The 16453-nt window shown below is 52.8% G+C and overlaps 1 protein-coding gene across 1 annotated transcript; it reads left to right on the top strand.

The window, feature by feature from the left end:
• The first annotated feature begins 8193 nt into the window (after window positions 1-8193).
• Window positions 8194-11632, top strand: LOC132321034 (outer dense fiber protein 3-like). Its single transcript, XM_059834638.1, has 6 exons — window positions 8194-8299; window positions 9101-9301; window positions 9523-9624; window positions 10338-10459; window positions 10891-11031; window positions 11546-11632. The coding sequence occupies exons 1-6, from the start codon at window positions 8194-8196 to the stop codon at window positions 11630-11632; spliced, it is 759 nt and encodes a 252-aa protein (XP_059690621.1).
• Window positions 11633-16453: the final 4821 nt, after the last annotated feature.

Below are 16453 nucleotides of genomic sequence, written 5' to 3'. Positions count from 1 at the left end.
CAGTCTGTCCTGAGAGGGGGCCAGGGGATCCAATCTAGACTGGGGCAGGGCCCAATCTGTCCTGGGAGGGGGCCAGGGGATTAAGTTTGGACTGGGACAGGGCCCAGTCTGTCCTGTGAGGGGGCCAGGGGATCCATTTTGGACTGGGAATGATTCTAGTCCATACTGGGAGGAAGCCAGGGTATGCACTTTGGACTGGGAATGATCCCGGTCTGGACTGGGAGGGGGCTACTGGATCCAGTTTGGACTGGGAATGATCCCACTCTATACTGGGAGGGTGCCACGGGATCCAGTTTGGACTGGGACAGGGCCCAGTGTGTCCTGGGAGGGGGCAATGGGATTCAGTTTGGACTGGGAATGATCCCAGTCTGTCCTGGAGGCGGCCATGGGATCCAGTTTGGAGTGGGATATAGCCCAGTGTGTCCTGGGAGGGGGCCAGGGGATCCAGTTTGGACTGGGAACGATCCCAGTCTGTCCTGGGAGGGGGCCAGGGGATCCAGTTTGGACTGGGACAGGGCCAAGTCTGTACGGGGAGGGGCCAGGGGATCCAGTTTGGATTGGGACAGGGCCCAGTCTGTCCTGGGAGGGAGCCAGGGGATCCAGTTTGGATTGGGACAGGGCCCAGTCTTTCCTGGGAGGGGGCCAGGGGATCCACTTTGGACTGAGACAGGGCCCATTCTGTCCTGGGAGGGGCCAGGGGCTCCAGATGAAACTGGGAATGATTGCAGTCTGTACTGGGAGCAGACCAGGGGCTCCAGTTTGGACTGGGACACGGCCCAGTCTGTCCTGGGACGGGGCCAGGGGATCCAGTTTGGACTGGGACAGGGCCAAGTCTGTACGGGGAGGGGGCCAGGGGATCCATTTTGGACAGGGAATGATCCCGTTCTGGACTGGGAGGGGGCCAGGGGATCCATTTTGGACTGGGAATGATCCCAGTCCGGAATGGGAGAGGGGCCAGGGGATCCAGTTAGGACTGGGCATGATCCCAGTCTGTCCAGGGAGGGGGCCAGGGGATCCAGTTTGGACTGGGAATGATCCCAGTCTGTCCTGGGAGTGGGCCGGGCGATCCAGTTTGGACTGGGACAGGGCCAAGTCTGTACGGGGAGTGGCCAGGGGATACAGTTTGGATTGGGACAGGGCCCATTCTGTCCTGGGAGGGGGCCAGGGGATCCAGTTTGGACTGGGAATGATCCCAATCTGTCCTTGGAAGAGACCAGGGGCTCCAGTTTGCACTGGGACAAGGCCCAGTCTGTCCTGGGACGGGGCCAGGGGATCCAGTTTGGACTGGGACACGGCCACGTCTGTACTGTGAGGGGGCCAGGGGATCCAGTTTGGACTGGGAATGATCCCACTCTGTACTGGGAGGGTGCCACGGGATCCAGTTTGGACTGGGACAGGGCCCAGTCTGTCCTGGGAGGGGCCATTGGATCCAGTTTGGAGTGGGACAGGGCCCAGTCTGTCCTATGAGGGGGCCAGGGCATCCAGCTTTGACTGGGAATGATCCCAGTCTGTCCTGTGTTTGGGCCAGGGGATCCAGGTTGGACTGGGAATGATCACAGTCTGTACTGGGAGGGGCCAGGGGATTCAGTTTGGACTGGGAATGATCCCATTCTGTCCTGGGAGGGGGCCAGGGGAACCAGTTTGGACTGGGACAGGGCCCAGTCTGTCCTGGGATGGGGCCAGGGGATCCATTTTGGATTGGGAATGATCCGTGTCTGTCCTCGGTGGGGGCCAGGGGATCCAGTTTGGAATGGGACAGGGCCCAGTCTGTCCTGGGATGGGGCCAGGGGATCCAGTTTGGACTGGGAATGATCCCAGTCTGTCCTGGAGGCGGCCATGGGATCCAGTTTGGAGTGGGTTATAGCCCAGTGTGTCCTGGGAGGGGGCCAGGGGATCCAGTTTGGATTGGGACAGGGCCCAGTCTTTCCTGGGAGGGGGCCAGGGGATCCAGTTTGGACTGAGACAGGGCCCATTCTGTCCTGGGAGGGGCCAGGGGCTCCAGATGGAACTGGGAATGATTGCAGTCTGTACTGGGAAGAGACCAGGGGCTCCAGTTTGGACTGGGACACGGCCCAGTCTGTCCTGGGACGGGGACAGGGGATCCAGTTTGTACTGGGACAGGGTCAAGATTGTACGGGGAGGGGGCCAGGGGATCCAGTTTGGACTGGGAATGATCCCGTTCTGGACTGGGAGGGGGCCAGGGGATCCATTTTGGACTGGGAATGATCCCAGTCTGGAATGGGAGAGGGGCCAGGGGATCCAGTTTGGACTGGGAATGATCCCAGTCTGTCCTGGGAGGGGGCCAGGGGATCCAGTTTGGACTGGGAATGATCCCAGTCTGTCCTGGGAGGGGGCCAGGGGATCCAATTTGGACTAGGAATGATCCCAGTCTGTACTGGGAGGGGCCAGGGGATTCAGTTTGGACTGGGAATGATCCCATTCTGTCCTGGGAGGGGGCCAAGGGATCCAATTTGGACTGGGAATGATCCCAGCCTGTCCTGGGAGGGGGGTGTAGAGGATCCACTTTGGACTGGGAATGATTCCACTCCATACTGGGGGTGGGGCAGGGGATCCTGTTTGGACTGGTAATGATCCCAGTCTGTACTGGGAGGTGGCCAGGGGCTCCAGTTTGGACTGGGAATGATCCCAGTCCATACTGGGAGGAGGCCATTGGATTCAGTTTGGACTGGGAATGATCCCAGTCTGTCCAGGGAGGGGGCCAGGGCATCCAGTTCGGACTGGGACAGGGCCCAGTCTGTCCTGGCAGGTGACACGCGGAAACAAACTTCACAACTCACACAGAGTTATAAAGCTGACATTGGTTTATTGCGGCGCCGGGTGCAAGGGGATTTCTCCTCCTAACATGCACACCGGGTTAAAATCATGACAGGTATTTAAAACAGTTAACAAAGTTAGTTACGCCTCCTGGTTCTACCCCTTAATTAACTCTTGGTTAATACTTTTCTTACTTCATCTGAAAGTTACAGTTCTCTTTTATTTCACCACATATGCTCAGAGAGTAGGGGGCTAAATTGGGTTGGGGCTTTTCTATCTGGGAGGTGTGTTCCTTAGCATTCGAATGAGAATATAATGAGACGAGTTAACTCTAGGGCACTATTTTGGCAGTCTTTTCTATATTTCTACGATTCGTCCTTGTGCTAATCATTATTGCTAGTTGGCAGAGAGTCAGTGAAGACAGTCTTTATCACAGAGAGTCAGTGCAGACAGTCTTTATCTCGAATATGTCTAAGTACCGGGTGCAGTTGTTACAAAGTATCTTCTCTACACTTTTCTTTCTTACTTTTAACCCTTGTTTCTCAAAATGCCCTGTAATACAGGATATAAGTATAGGCTGTTCTATACCTTCAGAGCTGTGGGCTGTAGACGAGATAGATATGGGCCATGGGTAGAGTTCCTGTTTGCTAATTGTAATTTCTTTTCGTATGCTAAAACAGGCAAGCAATGGGACAGCAGTGTAGTCCTCCTACTGAGAAGCTGGGCCCAGTCTAGAATGACCAGAAGCCCACCCTGACTGATATGGTAGGAAGGGAGACAGAAAAGGAGCGCGGCCAGGAGAGCTGTTAAAGTAGCAGCTGAAAGCTGGTCGCTGCTGCATACAAGGTGGGAAAGTGTGGGCTGGAGAGCCGGAGGGCTCTGCTGCTAATGCTGGCAACAGGTAAGCAGCAGGTCCTCTTCAGAGAAGGTGACATGCATTGGACTCTCTCAAAAGGGCCTTTGTACCTCCTGATAACTGGGGCCCTGTGACAGTGATGGTAAGGTCGTCAGCCTGCAGCTCTGCAGCAGTTAAAACTACCGCTGAAATAATTCTGATGGCGGATGCTGTTCTGTGCGTTTTGTTTTGGGTAGTCATTTCATTGAGCTAGAATTATTTCTTTGCGATTAGGTGACGGGGATCTTCTTGCCCTGATCGTCTCTTTCTGGAGTGCGTCCTGACATCCGCTGTCATCCAGAGGTTTCCCCTGTGTGGCCAAGAGGAGCGATGGTTGTGATGTGGACTGCTGTGAGTAACGACTTCAGCACTAGGCTTGGATTTTCTGAATTGCTGAAGAGAGCCAGACATGGCAGGTGCTCCATCCCTGAGTTTTGATGTGCTTAAAATATAGAGGGAATATGGGGATGATTTGTCTTCTGCTCCCTCCTCCTCTTCCTGTTGCCTCTTGTTGCCTCCTCATCTTCCTCTTTCCTTATTTTGCCTCCTGTGTCCTCCTCTTCTTCCTCCTCCAGTTACTTCCTGTTGTGTCTATGCCTCCTCTTCCTCCTCCTCATCTTGCTACCTGTTGCCTCCTGTCACCCTTCCTCCTCCTCCTGTTTTCTCCTGTTGCCTCCTCTTCTTTCTCCTCCTCCTCTTCTCCCATCTCTTACCATTGCCTCCTGTTGCCTCCTCCTCTTCCTCCTTTTGCCTCCTGTGGCCTCCTCTTTTCTCCTCCTCCTTCTCCTCCTGTTGCCTCCGGTTTCCTTCTGTTTCCTTCTCCTACTCTTCCTCCTCCTCCTCCTGTTGCCTCCTCACCCTCTTCCTTCTGCTGTTTCCTCATGCTGAATCCTCCTTCTCCTCCTTTGTCCTCCTGTTGTATCCTGTTGCCTTCTCCTGTGGCCTCCTACTGCCTCCTCTTCCTCCTCCTCCTCTTTCCTCTTGTTGCTTCCTCTTGCCTCCTGTTGCCTCCTCCTACTCCTCATCCTATTTTCTCCTGTTGCCTCATGTTTCTTCCTCCTCCTATTGCTTCCTCCTCATCGCCACCCTTCTTCTCCTGTAGCCTCCTTCCTCTTGTTTCTTCTTGTGGACTCCTCTACCTTTTGCATCCTGTTGCCTTCTCTTGCCTCCCCTCGCCTCCTCTTCTCTCCTCTTCCCACCTCCTCTGCTTGCCTCCTGTTGCCTCTTCCTCCATCTTTTGTCTCCTGGTCCCTTCCTCTTCTCTTGCGTTCTTTTGCCTCCTTCTTATTGTGGCCTCCTCTTGCCTCCTCCTCTTGTTGCCACATGTTGCTTCCTGTTCCCTCCTCCTCCTCCTCCTCCTCCTCCTCCTCCTCCTCCTCCTCCTCCTCCTCCTCCTCATGTTGGCACCTGTTGCCTCCTGTTTCCTCTTCCTCCCACTCCTCATGTTGTCTCCTACTGCCTCCTCTTGCCTCCTTTTCCTTGTCCTCCTACTGCCTCCACCTGCGTCCTGTTACATCCTCCTCTACCTTCTCCTTTTGCCTCCTCTTTCCCCCTCCTGCTCCTTCTCCTTTGCCTCCTGTTTCCTCCTCCTCCTGTTGCCTCCTCTTCCTCGTCCTGTTCCCTCCTCCTCCTTCTGTTACCTATAGCTGCCTCCTGTTGCCTTCTGTTGCTTCCTCATCCTCCTCCTCCTCCAGTTGCCTCCTGTTACCTCCTGTTGCCTCATCCTCTTCCTTCCTCTGTGTCCTCCTTTTGCTACCTATTGCCTCCTGTAACCTCTCCTCCTATTGCCTCCTTTTGCCTCCTCCTCCTGTTCCCTCCTTTTGCTTCCCATTTCCTGCTCCTCCTCTTCTTCCTCCTCTTGTTTCTTCCTGTTGCCTCTATTTTCCTCTTCTTCCTCCTCCTCCTTTTGCCTCCTGTTGCCTCCTGTTTCCTCCTCCTCCCCTTCCTCCTATTGCCTCCTTTTGCCTCCTCATCCTCCTGCTGTTTCCTCATGTTGAAACCACCTCTTGTTGGCTCGTTTTGCATTCTTTTGCCTTCTCCTCCTGTGGCCTCCTGTTGCCTCCTCCTTCTCCTTCTCCCTTTTCCTCCTGTAGCCTCCTTTGCCTCCTCCTTCTCTTCCTTCCTGTAGCCTCTGTTTGTTCCTCCTCCTTCTCCTTCTCCCTTTTCCTCCCGTAGCCTCCTTTGCCTTCCTCCTTCTCTTCCTTCCTGTGGCCTCTTGTTTTTCCCTCCTTCTCCTCCTGGCTGCTCATGGCTTGGACAGCCATACTCTTTACTGGGTAAAAAGCTGGCTGGATGGCCGGGCCCAAAGGCTTGTGGGGAATGGAGTTATCTCCAGTGGATGGCCGGTTACAAGTGGTGTTCTCCAGGGCTCAGTATTGGGGCCAGTTCTGTTTAATATCTTTATCAGTGATCTGGATGAGGGGATCGCATGCACCGTCAGTAGGTTTGCAGACGACACCAAGTTGGGCGGGAGTGTTGATCTGCTTGAGGGTGGGAAGGCTCTGCAGAGGGATCTGGACAGGCTGGATCGATGGGCCGAGGCCAATCGTATGAAGTTCAACAAGGCTGAGTGCCAGGTCCTGCACTCGTGTCACAACGACCCCATGCAACGCTACAGGCTTGGGGAAGAGTGGCTGGAAAGCTGCCTGGTGGAAGAGGACTTAGGGGTGTTGATCAACAGCCAGCTGATTATGAGCCAGCAGCGTGCCCAGGTGGCCAAGAAGGCCAATGACATCCTGGCTTGTATCAGAAACAGTGGGGCCAGCAAGACCCACTGGGAATGATTGTACCTTTGTATACTCGGCACTGGTGAGGCCGCACCTCGAATACTGTGATTAGCTCTGGGCCACTCGCTACAAGGCAGGCACTGAGGTGCTAGAGTGAGTCCAAAGAAGGGCAACGAAGCTGGTGAAGGGTCTGGAGAGCAAGTTCTACGAGGAGCGGCTGAGGGAACTGCAGTTCTTTAGTCTGAAGCAAAGGAGGCTCAGGGGAGACCTTATCACTCTCTACAACTACCTGAAAGGAGGTTGTAGCCAGGTGGGTGTCGGTCTCTTTTCCCAGGTAACAAGTGATAGGACGAGAGGAAACGGCCTCAAGTTGTGCCAGGGGAGGTTTAGATTGCATGTTAGGAAAAACTTCTTCACTGAAAGGGTTATCAAGCACTGGAACAGGCTGCCCAGGGAAGTGGTACCTGGAGGTATTTAAAAGAGGTGTAGATGTGGCACTTAGGGACATGGCTTAGTGGTGGACATGGCAGTGTTTATTTGCCATTAGACTGGATGATCTTAAAGGTCTTCTCCAACCTAAATGATTCTGTGATTCTATGATTCTGTACTATCTGAACTGTTGGCAGTACAGAATTAGACAAGTGGACAAACAAAAAGGGTGGAAATGGGGCCAAGCTGACGAGCTCCAAGAACATTTCTCTGAGAAAAAGACTTCTTCCTTAGGAAAGTTTTCACATTTTTTTTCTTCCAGGTCATCCCATTTGCTGACATCTTCCTCAAACAGTTCCACGCCGTCCAGCACAGCTGCAAGACATCCCTTCATTCCTGCATTTCTCATTGATTCCCATTCCCTATTCACCCTCAATACTCAAGACAGCATCATGCAGGCTGCGAGGAAAAAAATTACCTGCATCCCAGCCAGGCCCAGTACAGAAACCCTTCTGTGCCCTCTCACAATTTTTATTCCTATGAGAAACCCATGTAATATAGGACATGTGACTTCCTGGGGAGAAATGTGAAAACGCTCCTGATCTGTGGCTGGCATCTAGCTTTCCTTGCATGACCAAGAAAGTACACACAAGTCTGCACGGTTTCTTCTGCACCTTGGGAAAGGCCTCTCGTGCCTGTGTTTCCAAGGACAACCTCCTAAAAGTGGCACTGCAGAGGTATTCCTCAGCCTTGGTAACTGAGAGCTGCCAGCGGCAATTTCCTCTTACTAACATCAGGCCCAATTTGCCCTCCCCAAGAAAAAAAGGTAGATTCAGGGACATCTGGAAAATAAGACATGAAATAGAAAATTCCAGGTGCTCAAATGCACATTCATGCTATTACGTGAGCCCAACAGTCTAAGGCTGCTAGATGAAATGCACAAATCACATCAGTTTTTCCCTCCTTGCATGTTTCTGCCATGCAGACCTCATGAAGGTCTAGCCCTGCAAGTTGGACAACCCCAGCTCCTGATCAGCCGTATCACGCAACAGCACGTATGCCAGGCGCCAGGAGCCTGTATGATGTCACAGTGCGTCCCCATGATGAGTGAAGGCCTCTTCCCAAGGCCACCTGGCAGCTGACAGCACAACCTCTCCTGCCCGATCGCTGCCTGCCCTCACCCTCACTGTGCTCTGCGACCGAGAGCTGCAGCAGCCAACGAGCTCGTCCGCACCCAGTCCGATGGCCAAGGCTAAGAAAGGTGACGCGTCGCTGCTCCTCCCGGGGAGGTTTCACACCGGGCCTCTGTCAGAGAAGCCCCTCAACAACTCTCCTGCTCTTGCCATAGGCTTTGTAGCCACCTCCAAGATGGACGGAGCCTGGGTGGGCACCTGGAGACCTCATCGCCCACGCGGCCCCATCATGGCCCAGTTTACCAGCCCAGGACCCAAGTACTCAATCCCCGGGACCACAGGTAAAACCACCATACAAGGGGGGAGCGCCACATCCACTACCTCCAGGGGACAAGTAGCCACTGCCCCATTCCCCTTTGCTCCAATCCTCCATGTTCTCAGCTGCAGCAAGGACACAGGCCTGCCAGAGGAAGCTCAGGCTGCTCATGGGAAAGCCCCGGAGAAGAGCTGCCTGGCTCTGCAAAGCCCAGAGGTGGCCTTAGCAGCCCCTTAACGCCTGAGTGCACAGGAGGAAGCTTGTTCTGTATCTTTGCCACAAACTTGTTGCTCCCACTTCACCCTTTTCTTCTTCTCTTCTTCTCCTCCTCCTCCTCTTCCTCTTTTTCTGCTTCTCCTCCTTCTCTTCTTCTCCTCCTTCATCTTCTCCTCTTGTACTTCATCTTCTCTTCCTGTTCTTCTTCTCCTTCTTTTTCAACTTCTCTGCTTCTTCTCCTTCACTTTCTTCTTCTCCTCCTCTGTCATAGCAGTAAAGTTTCATTTTCTTTTCCATCAGGGCGCTGGGAAAGCAAAATGTCACAGAAGCGATCTTTACGTTTGCTTTAAGTTAACTTAGCAACTGTTTTGGGGTTTACTACTTCATAACAATAGCATTTTGGAGATATGCTGATTAATTGCACGGTGCCTACATTGTTCTTGCTGGAGGTCATTGTACCATTGTATTGGCCTGCTGGTATCCTCCTTGGAGGAAAAAGTCACACAGGAAGGGACTTTCTTGAGGCCGGCAACTCCGACTCCTCCACTTAGAAACTAGCTTTAAATAGGCAGTTGCAGGCAGGTGTCCTTTCACAGGCTTTTCTTCCTAGGTTACCTGGCTCACAATCCCAGCAAAACCAAAGCACCTGCGTACACGTTTCAAGGGGCCAAACGTCCCGTCGCAGACAGTTGTTCTCCGGGTCCTCGGTACTACGTCCAGCCCTCCATCACCAGGAACGGGAAGTACGTGGCTCCAGCACATCACATGTGCGGACTTCCCAAGATAAAGACCGAGGTCACCCCTGGACCGAGTGAGTACCATTTCTCCAGCACTTCTTTCAGGCAAGACAAGCACGCCTTCCTTTTGCCCTGTGCTACCGGGGTACAAAACCATCAGCTCACGCCCTGAAGGAGCTTCAGAGGTTTCCAGACAGAAAGCAAACAAGGCTGAGACCTCCACCTGACCCTTCCTCTTTGGCTTGAGGAAAAGAGCTCAGCTTCACTGCTTTTCTCCATTTCTCCTCTGCCCTAGGCGACTACTCCACCGACAAGGCCAACAAACACCTCTACAAATGCGCGCCGGCACAGTCCATGGCCTTCCGGCACAAGGCTGTCAAAACCGACCAAACTCCAGGTAGAGGAACTTGGGGAAATACACACACTTGCAGCCTGCGTGTCCTCCCAGGAAAATCTGCTGGACAGCTTATTCAACAGGCCTAGGGAAAAGCCTGCACAGCAGGACGCAACAGCCTCTTGACAAGCTTGCTTGATGTCCCAGACCACCTGTTGCGCTAAAGGGCAAGGCAATTTGGCAGAAAATAAACCCCCTTGCGTTCCAGCTTGTCCTCAGATATCAGAGGGGCTGGGGGCGGCGAGGCTTAGATTCTGAGTGATGCCCAATGCTCTGTGTTACAAGTCCGGTCACGTTCAATGTATTGAACTCTCATGATTACAGATGCACTCGTAACACCATGCACTTTCAGTCCAGTCGTGTTCCATGACCTAGCATGGCCACACTTAAGGGATTTATGGCGTTCAGTGAGAACTCTCACGGCTAGATTAGTGAATAGTGCCTTTCCGTAAAATGCGAATATAAATCTAATTCCTAAGTTACCTCCAGCAATTATTCCACACCACCAACTTCTCTCATCCCATAGAAGAAGCGGCAACTCAGGCTTGGAGCTGCCGACACATGCCACGTGTGACCGAAGACGAATACATTGGGAGGAGGGGCAAAACATCCTTCCTGCTCCTGGCAGCAGCCTTGACAGGCTGCTCCTCTCCCACCCCAGCGCTGCTGCTCTCCCCGCAGGACTCACACAGGCGTTCTTCCCATTCCCCTTCCAGGTCCTGGCACCTACACCCTGCCTCGGCTGGTGGGACCCAACACAGCCTACACCCACGCCAGCCCGTGCTACTCCATGAAAGGGAAGAGTAAGCACAATGGCTTTGCTGAAGACCTCTCCAAGGTGAGCTATGCTTCTCTGCTCTCTCACGTCAGCAGCTGAAGCTCAGGTTAGAAGGGCTCCAGCGCCTGCTGCAGCCTCTCTTAACGCGCACTTCCCTGCACCAGCAGCAAAACCCAAGAAGCCTCGGGTCCCCTGGCTCTCCTGCTCTTAACAGCGGGAAAGGGGAGGCTCTGCCGACACCTGCGGTCCCTCGTTTCCTAACACTAACGGTTTTGGTGGGGCAAAGCTCATCAGCACTAATGGGAATCTCCCTCCTCGTCTGGGAAATCTGCCTCTTGGCAGGTTAAATGGAGGTTCCCTTGTTACAATCGCTCCGTGCCTCTCACACCACTTCTCTGGCCAGCCAGCTCAAGTAGCACAGCCCGTGTGGGCACCCAGCAAGAATCAACACCCGCCTTCTGTACCCAACAACCTCCCTGCCTCTCTTACAGACGCCAGGTCCTGCTGCATTCCCCAAGGTGGAACTGGACGTCTACAAAAAAAGGGCTCCCGTGTACACGATGGGAACCAACAGTAGACTCGGAGGTGACAAAACAGTGAAGCCGGGGCCAGCAGACTACCACCCGGGAAAGGTAAGGCAGCCTGCCCACCTCTCCTCCTTCGCTTTGCAACAACCAACCCTTAAGCATCTCCCCCTTCCGACGGGGCTTCTGAGAACTCAAGACCACCTTAGTGGAGTGACAAAACACAGGACAGCAGGCCTGCTCCCTGGCCTTGGCCCAAAGCCGAGCAGAGGGAGGCCAAAACCCCCATCTTTGCATCTCCCCTAGCTGAGCCATTCAATGCTGATAGGCGCTCACACATCACAAGCTCTTCAGGAGGACACACTGCCGCAGAAGGGACAAGCAGACCCAAGAGCAGACCTTTCTTATGCACTGGGGATCAGCTGGGAGGGCAGGGGCATCTAGCAAAGTCTGGCTGGAGCTAGAAGGACTCTGGACTTGGAGCCAGTTCCAGTGCCAGCTCAGCTCTGGGCAAATGCACCTACATCAACTTGTTATGCCAGACGGCCTTCTCTGAAGACAAGTCTTCTTAAGAACAAGGCACCACGGTCACCCGATTTTTTCCTCACTTTTCCCCTTCCAGGTGACGCTGATCAAGCCCCAGGCACCTGCTCCCACTTTTGGACTCCGACATTCCCTCTACACAATTCCTCTAATACCTCTGATATGAGACTAATAAAACAACACCCCCCGCAAAGACCTTGTCTGGTCACCTTCAGCTGCAGGGAGAGGGCATGTGCGTGAGTGAGGACGATCAGCTCCCTCCATTTCATGTCTATGCCTCAGCCAAAACATTGCAAGACAAGGACGAGAGGAGAGCACCGAGATCAACAGCATAAGCAAGGCAGAGAGCTCTGACAGCACCGTTTCACCTGACCGAACCTAAACACTGCCCCGTGAAAGCAGTCCAGCCCTTCCCTACATGCTCTCACCCCATGGCCGAGCATCCCGCAGGCACAGGCTTGCCCCCAGGGACACAGCCCATCTTGGCACCCCCCCTTTTCAGTGCACACAGGTGGCTTCTCTCCAGGGTGCGGCCAGAAACACAGCTGCTCTGCGTGACCTCTTGCCATGGGCTAAATGCCACAGGCAAGTCCCCAAAACACTGACCGTTAAACAGACAGGATGATGGTTGCGTCCTCCAGGTTGCCTTATAAAAGCTAGCTATCCAGAAAGGAATTGGCAATATGGCAGGATGAAGATGGTACAGCCCCTCTGGGCAACCTGCTTCAATGCTGGGCTGCTCCAAAGGGGAAGAAGGTTTTCCTTACCTCTAGTCTGAAGCTTTCATATTTCAACATCGTCTAGACTATTGTCCTCCTGCCAAGCACCACAGGGATGAATTTGGATCCATTTTCCTGAAAACCTCTGCCTAGGGACTGGCCAGGCTGCTGGCAGGGTCCCAAAGCCCTCCCATTCTAGAGAATGAAAATGCCCTGTCCTGCAGCATCTCCTTGCAGGGAAGTGCTCCAGGCCCCGAGCATCTTCATGGCCCTCTGCTGATCTTGCTCCCACTTATTAACATCTTTCTTGTACCGGGAGCCCAAAAATTGACCCCGTATTGTGCATGTGGTCTAATGAGTGACGAGTAGGGGGAGATAATCGCTTCCCTCCATCTTTGGGTGAGGCCCCCGTTCATACAGCCCAGGACACTTCTTTGCTACCAGGGCACACTGCTGGAAGGTGTTTTGTCTTCTGTCGCCCAGGAGCATCAGGGTATGTTCCACAGAACTGCATCCTGGTCAGATGATCCCCAGCCCATATCACTGGAGGGGGCCGGTCTGGCCCAGGTGCAGGACCCAGTGCTAGTTCTTGTGGAATTTCAGGAGGTTTGTGGCAAGACATCCCTCCCACCCGGCAGGGCTTCTCTGAATGGCATCCTTAAGGCACAGGAATGCTTCTCCCCATTTGATGACATCAACAGACCTGATGATGGATGCGTCCTCCAGGTCGCCTTATAAAAGTGCACCTTAGCAAGTGCACAGGGCCCAGGAAAGCCTCCTGTGCTGCAGTGGCACCTGCATCTGCAATGTTACTAGGAATGGATCATCCATCTGCAAAGGTATCTGCATCGACATCTGCACCTCCAGGGGTATCTCCTTCTGCGATAGTGTGTTCGCCTGCAGTGCTCTCTCTCTTGGTATTTGCACGCGGAATGGCATCTGCAGTGCCATGGAGGACAGGTGGAAGGTTAGGGGCTTCGAGGGAGGGTGCTAGGGCTTAGGGGTTAGGGGTTTATGTCAGCAGCTTGGGTTCGGGCATCTGGGGAGAGTTTCTGCTTTGGGCTTTGTGCTCAGGGCAGGGCTAGGGCTGAGAGCTCCCCTTTTAGGGTTAGGGATCAGGGTGAGGCTCAGTGTGAGGGTTTGTGATTCTGCTTAGAGCTTCTTGTAATTGATTTGAGCACTGACTAGCTTTGTGGGTTGAGGGGTTGGGTTAGGGCTAGATGTGAGGGCTGCCATTAAGGCTAGAGGTGAGGGCTGCCGTTAAGGCTAGCGTTTGAGGGGTAGGGACCTCACAGACAACAAGCAAGTGCTGTCCCTCTCACATGCCTCTCCTTTGGCCTACCCCGTTGTCCCATCTCTCTCTTTGATGTCACTCACAAGCATCCTCACAATGCTGCTCCTCACCAGCCAGCTTCCTCCGGCAGAAATGACATCACAACCTACTCTCCGGCAATGTCACCTATGCCTTCACCTTCCTCTTGCCTAACCTCTCATCTCATCTCCCTGGCCTTTCCCTTCAGAACCTCACAATCCCTGCCCTGCTTCTAGATCCTGGGAAACATCAGTTAGGCTTAGGAGAGGGGTTGAAGATGAGGGAGGGTGAGGGACAGGATTAGGGAGTTGGGTGAGGGTTTAGGCTTCAGGCATCTGGTGAGGGGTTCAGCTTTGGCATTAGTGTTAGCATGGGATGATCTGTCATTCCCTAACAGCCCTGGAGCACTCCTTATCAGGATCGTAACCCAAGTGGAACGACACCACGGTTACCGAAATGCCATCATTTTACTAATGACTAAAGCCAATCATCTTGCAAACCTACAAACAGCGGTCCCAAGGGAGGCCCTTTGAGCTCTCCTGGACCGCAGCGGGCTGCGACCAGCATCTCCCTCCAAGTGGGACGCCTCTCAGAGTTCGCAAACTCTCCAGTTTGTGAAATTTGGAGGACTGCCACCGAAAGCTGGCGACGAAACCTGGGCTGAAACCCTCCCCTCCTGGAGGCTCAACCCTGGCCCCCTGAGAAATACTGAGACATTTGAAGTGAATATTTCACGGAACTCGAGGGGAATTTTTAACAGGTATACCTTTGTATATGTATCTATAGCTTTATGTCTGTGTGCGTGCGTGCGTGGATCAATCTGTAATCAGGCTATTGTTGTGATTAGCTCGCTTCAGGCTATTGTTGTGATTAGCTCGCTTTGTAAATCCTAAAATTAATCCTTGATTAAGTGCTGCCTAAATCTTATAATTTACCTCAAACAGTGAATGAACCTCAAATTGCTGCTAAATACACATAATCCTTAGATGAAACGCATTGACCAAGTCTGGGACTAGGATTACACCTAGCCGCACCTAGACTGCTCTCTGAGAAGGAGCTTAGAAAGCAAGGGGGTCAATTCCGACCCTCGTGACTCAACGGGAGGAACTCTTCATCCCTTGTATCTTCTCTTTTCCTTTAGAGATAAAGCGTTGACCAAGCCTTGGAATGAGTCTGGGTTCAGCGGCAGCTAATCTCCTCTTTGAGAAGTTTAGAAAGCAAGGGAGTCCATTCTCAACCTTGTGACTCAATGGGAGGGTCTTCCTTATTCTTTACCCCTTTGTTTCTCCGCTCTCTCCCTCTGTATAAATCATTCTGAGTTGATTCTCATTTGATTTCCCTTTGTATGTTTTAGTAAGTAGTAGAGTGAACCTTGCCATCGAATTCTGTTGAGTCGCATTTTTATAAACTTCTATTAAAATCGCTTTTCCCAATACCCTTGATGGTGATTCTTTAAGCGGCCTAAACCACTCATTTATGAGAAGCCCTCAGCAGGCCCTACTAAACGTCCAGGACACTTGATTCCTGCTATGGCCTTCCACGCTCAGTGACTTTCCCCTGGGAGATGGTAAGTGTGCAGCAACGGTAATGAATTTATTCTTGCATCTCAATTTCAGCGTGGTTGCAGAGGGACTTCCAGGAGAGACCATCTTCTAGGAAGGCTTTTGCTAAGTGTGATGACGTTAACAAGCACCTGATGCCACACAGGTTCATTTCTTTCTCAGTCCTAACTCAGGAATGCTTTGAACATTGACTGTAAAATGTTCCCATGCAACACCCCACCTTCATTTGCTAGAGGTGGGCATGGGATGAGGAGGCACAGCCAGCCAGGTAGATGTGACCACAGGTGGATGGGCAAGGAGATCACTAGAGACACTTGCTTCTATCAGTTTCACTTTTCTGGGCGTGATTTACATAAGACCCCAGCAGCTGTTATTCAATGATGCACATACTCTGTCCTGTACTTCTAAAAAGTGGTCTAGGGCTAATGGATTCTATATTACCATTTGTGATAAGAATTTGATTTCTTCCCGTAGGGCTGTAATACTAGCTGTGCTTTCAGTAATGGCTTTTTCTAATTCCCTTGACACATTTGCAATAGCTCTTTCTAGTTCTGCAACCCCTAACTGTGGGATAAAAGCTGTTACAGGCAGGTGGAACTTAGTGCCACATGCTATCAGAGGGCTGTAACACTTTTTCTTGTAGATAGCAGTAGATAGACCCAGGGGTCTCCTTTCAGACTAGCGACAAACCCTTCTTGGCAGCAGGGTGGTATCCTTCCTTTCTTCAGTGAAAATTCCTAATGTAGATGCCCGTCCTTGTACCACTGAGAATTCAATGGGACAGATACCCAGGGGAGTTGATTTCTGGAAGAGGATGGGCTTTTAGGGCATATGCAACAGTCGGGCTTATTTGCCTCTGCTGCTGTAGCTGGACTGTGGCTATGGCCGGATTATGGAACGAATATGTATAATCCATATTCCACCACTGGCTTTTAAGCAATGCTACCCTATTAAAACCTGGGCTTCCAAACCACTACGAACAGGAAAAACAAACAGACACAAAGAGCAAAACCAACTCTCCCTTGGATATAGAGGACAGCACTGAAATCAAAAGGCTTTCCTGACTTAGGAAACCCAAAAGGCATTGAAAGATCTAAACTAAGCTGTCGTGGAAGCTCGTCCTCGTTAGCCGAGGGCCCCAGGAAAAGGCCGCTGCATCTCCCCAGGCTGCCTTGCCCTGCCTGGCTGCTGAGAGGAGGGGACAGCGGGTGGTGCCAGCCTGGGGTGACAGGAGGGACAGCGGGTGGTGAGAGGCCTGGGGGGTGACAGGACACCGGGCGGTGATGGGCCGGGGGGCAGCAGGGACACGAGCAGCCGGGGGCAGTGACAGGCCCGGGGCTGACGGGCGGTGACATGGACTGGTAACGGCCCTCCCCTATGGGGCGCTCAGACTT

This window comes from Gavia stellata, unplaced genomic scaffold, assembly GCF_030936135.1.
Source record: "Gavia stellata isolate bGavSte3 unplaced genomic scaffold, bGavSte3.hap2 HAP2_SCAFFOLD_38, whole genome shotgun sequence".
Taxonomy (NCBI): Eukaryota; Metazoa; Chordata; class Aves; order Gaviiformes; family Gaviidae; genus Gavia; species Gavia stellata.
Note: the sequence above shows the minus strand (reverse complement) of the source record. Positions and strands in the feature narration are given on the sequence as shown.

What these genes read in the sequence shown, in the direction of transcription:
- LOC132321034 (XM_059834638.1), top strand. Translation starts at nt 8,194, where the DNA reads ATGGACGGAGCCTGGGTGGGCACCTGGAGACCTCATCGCCCACGCGGC. An exon ending in CTCAATCCCCGGGACCACAG is followed by an intron (nt 8,300 to 9,100) that starts GTAAAACCACCA and finishes TTTTCTTCCTAG; the next exon opens with GTTACCTGGCTCACAATCCC. An exon ending in CGAGGTCACCCCTGGACCGA is followed by an intron (nt 9,302 to 9,522) that starts GTGAGTACCATT and finishes CCTCTGCCCTAG; the next exon opens with GCGACTACTCCACCGACAAG.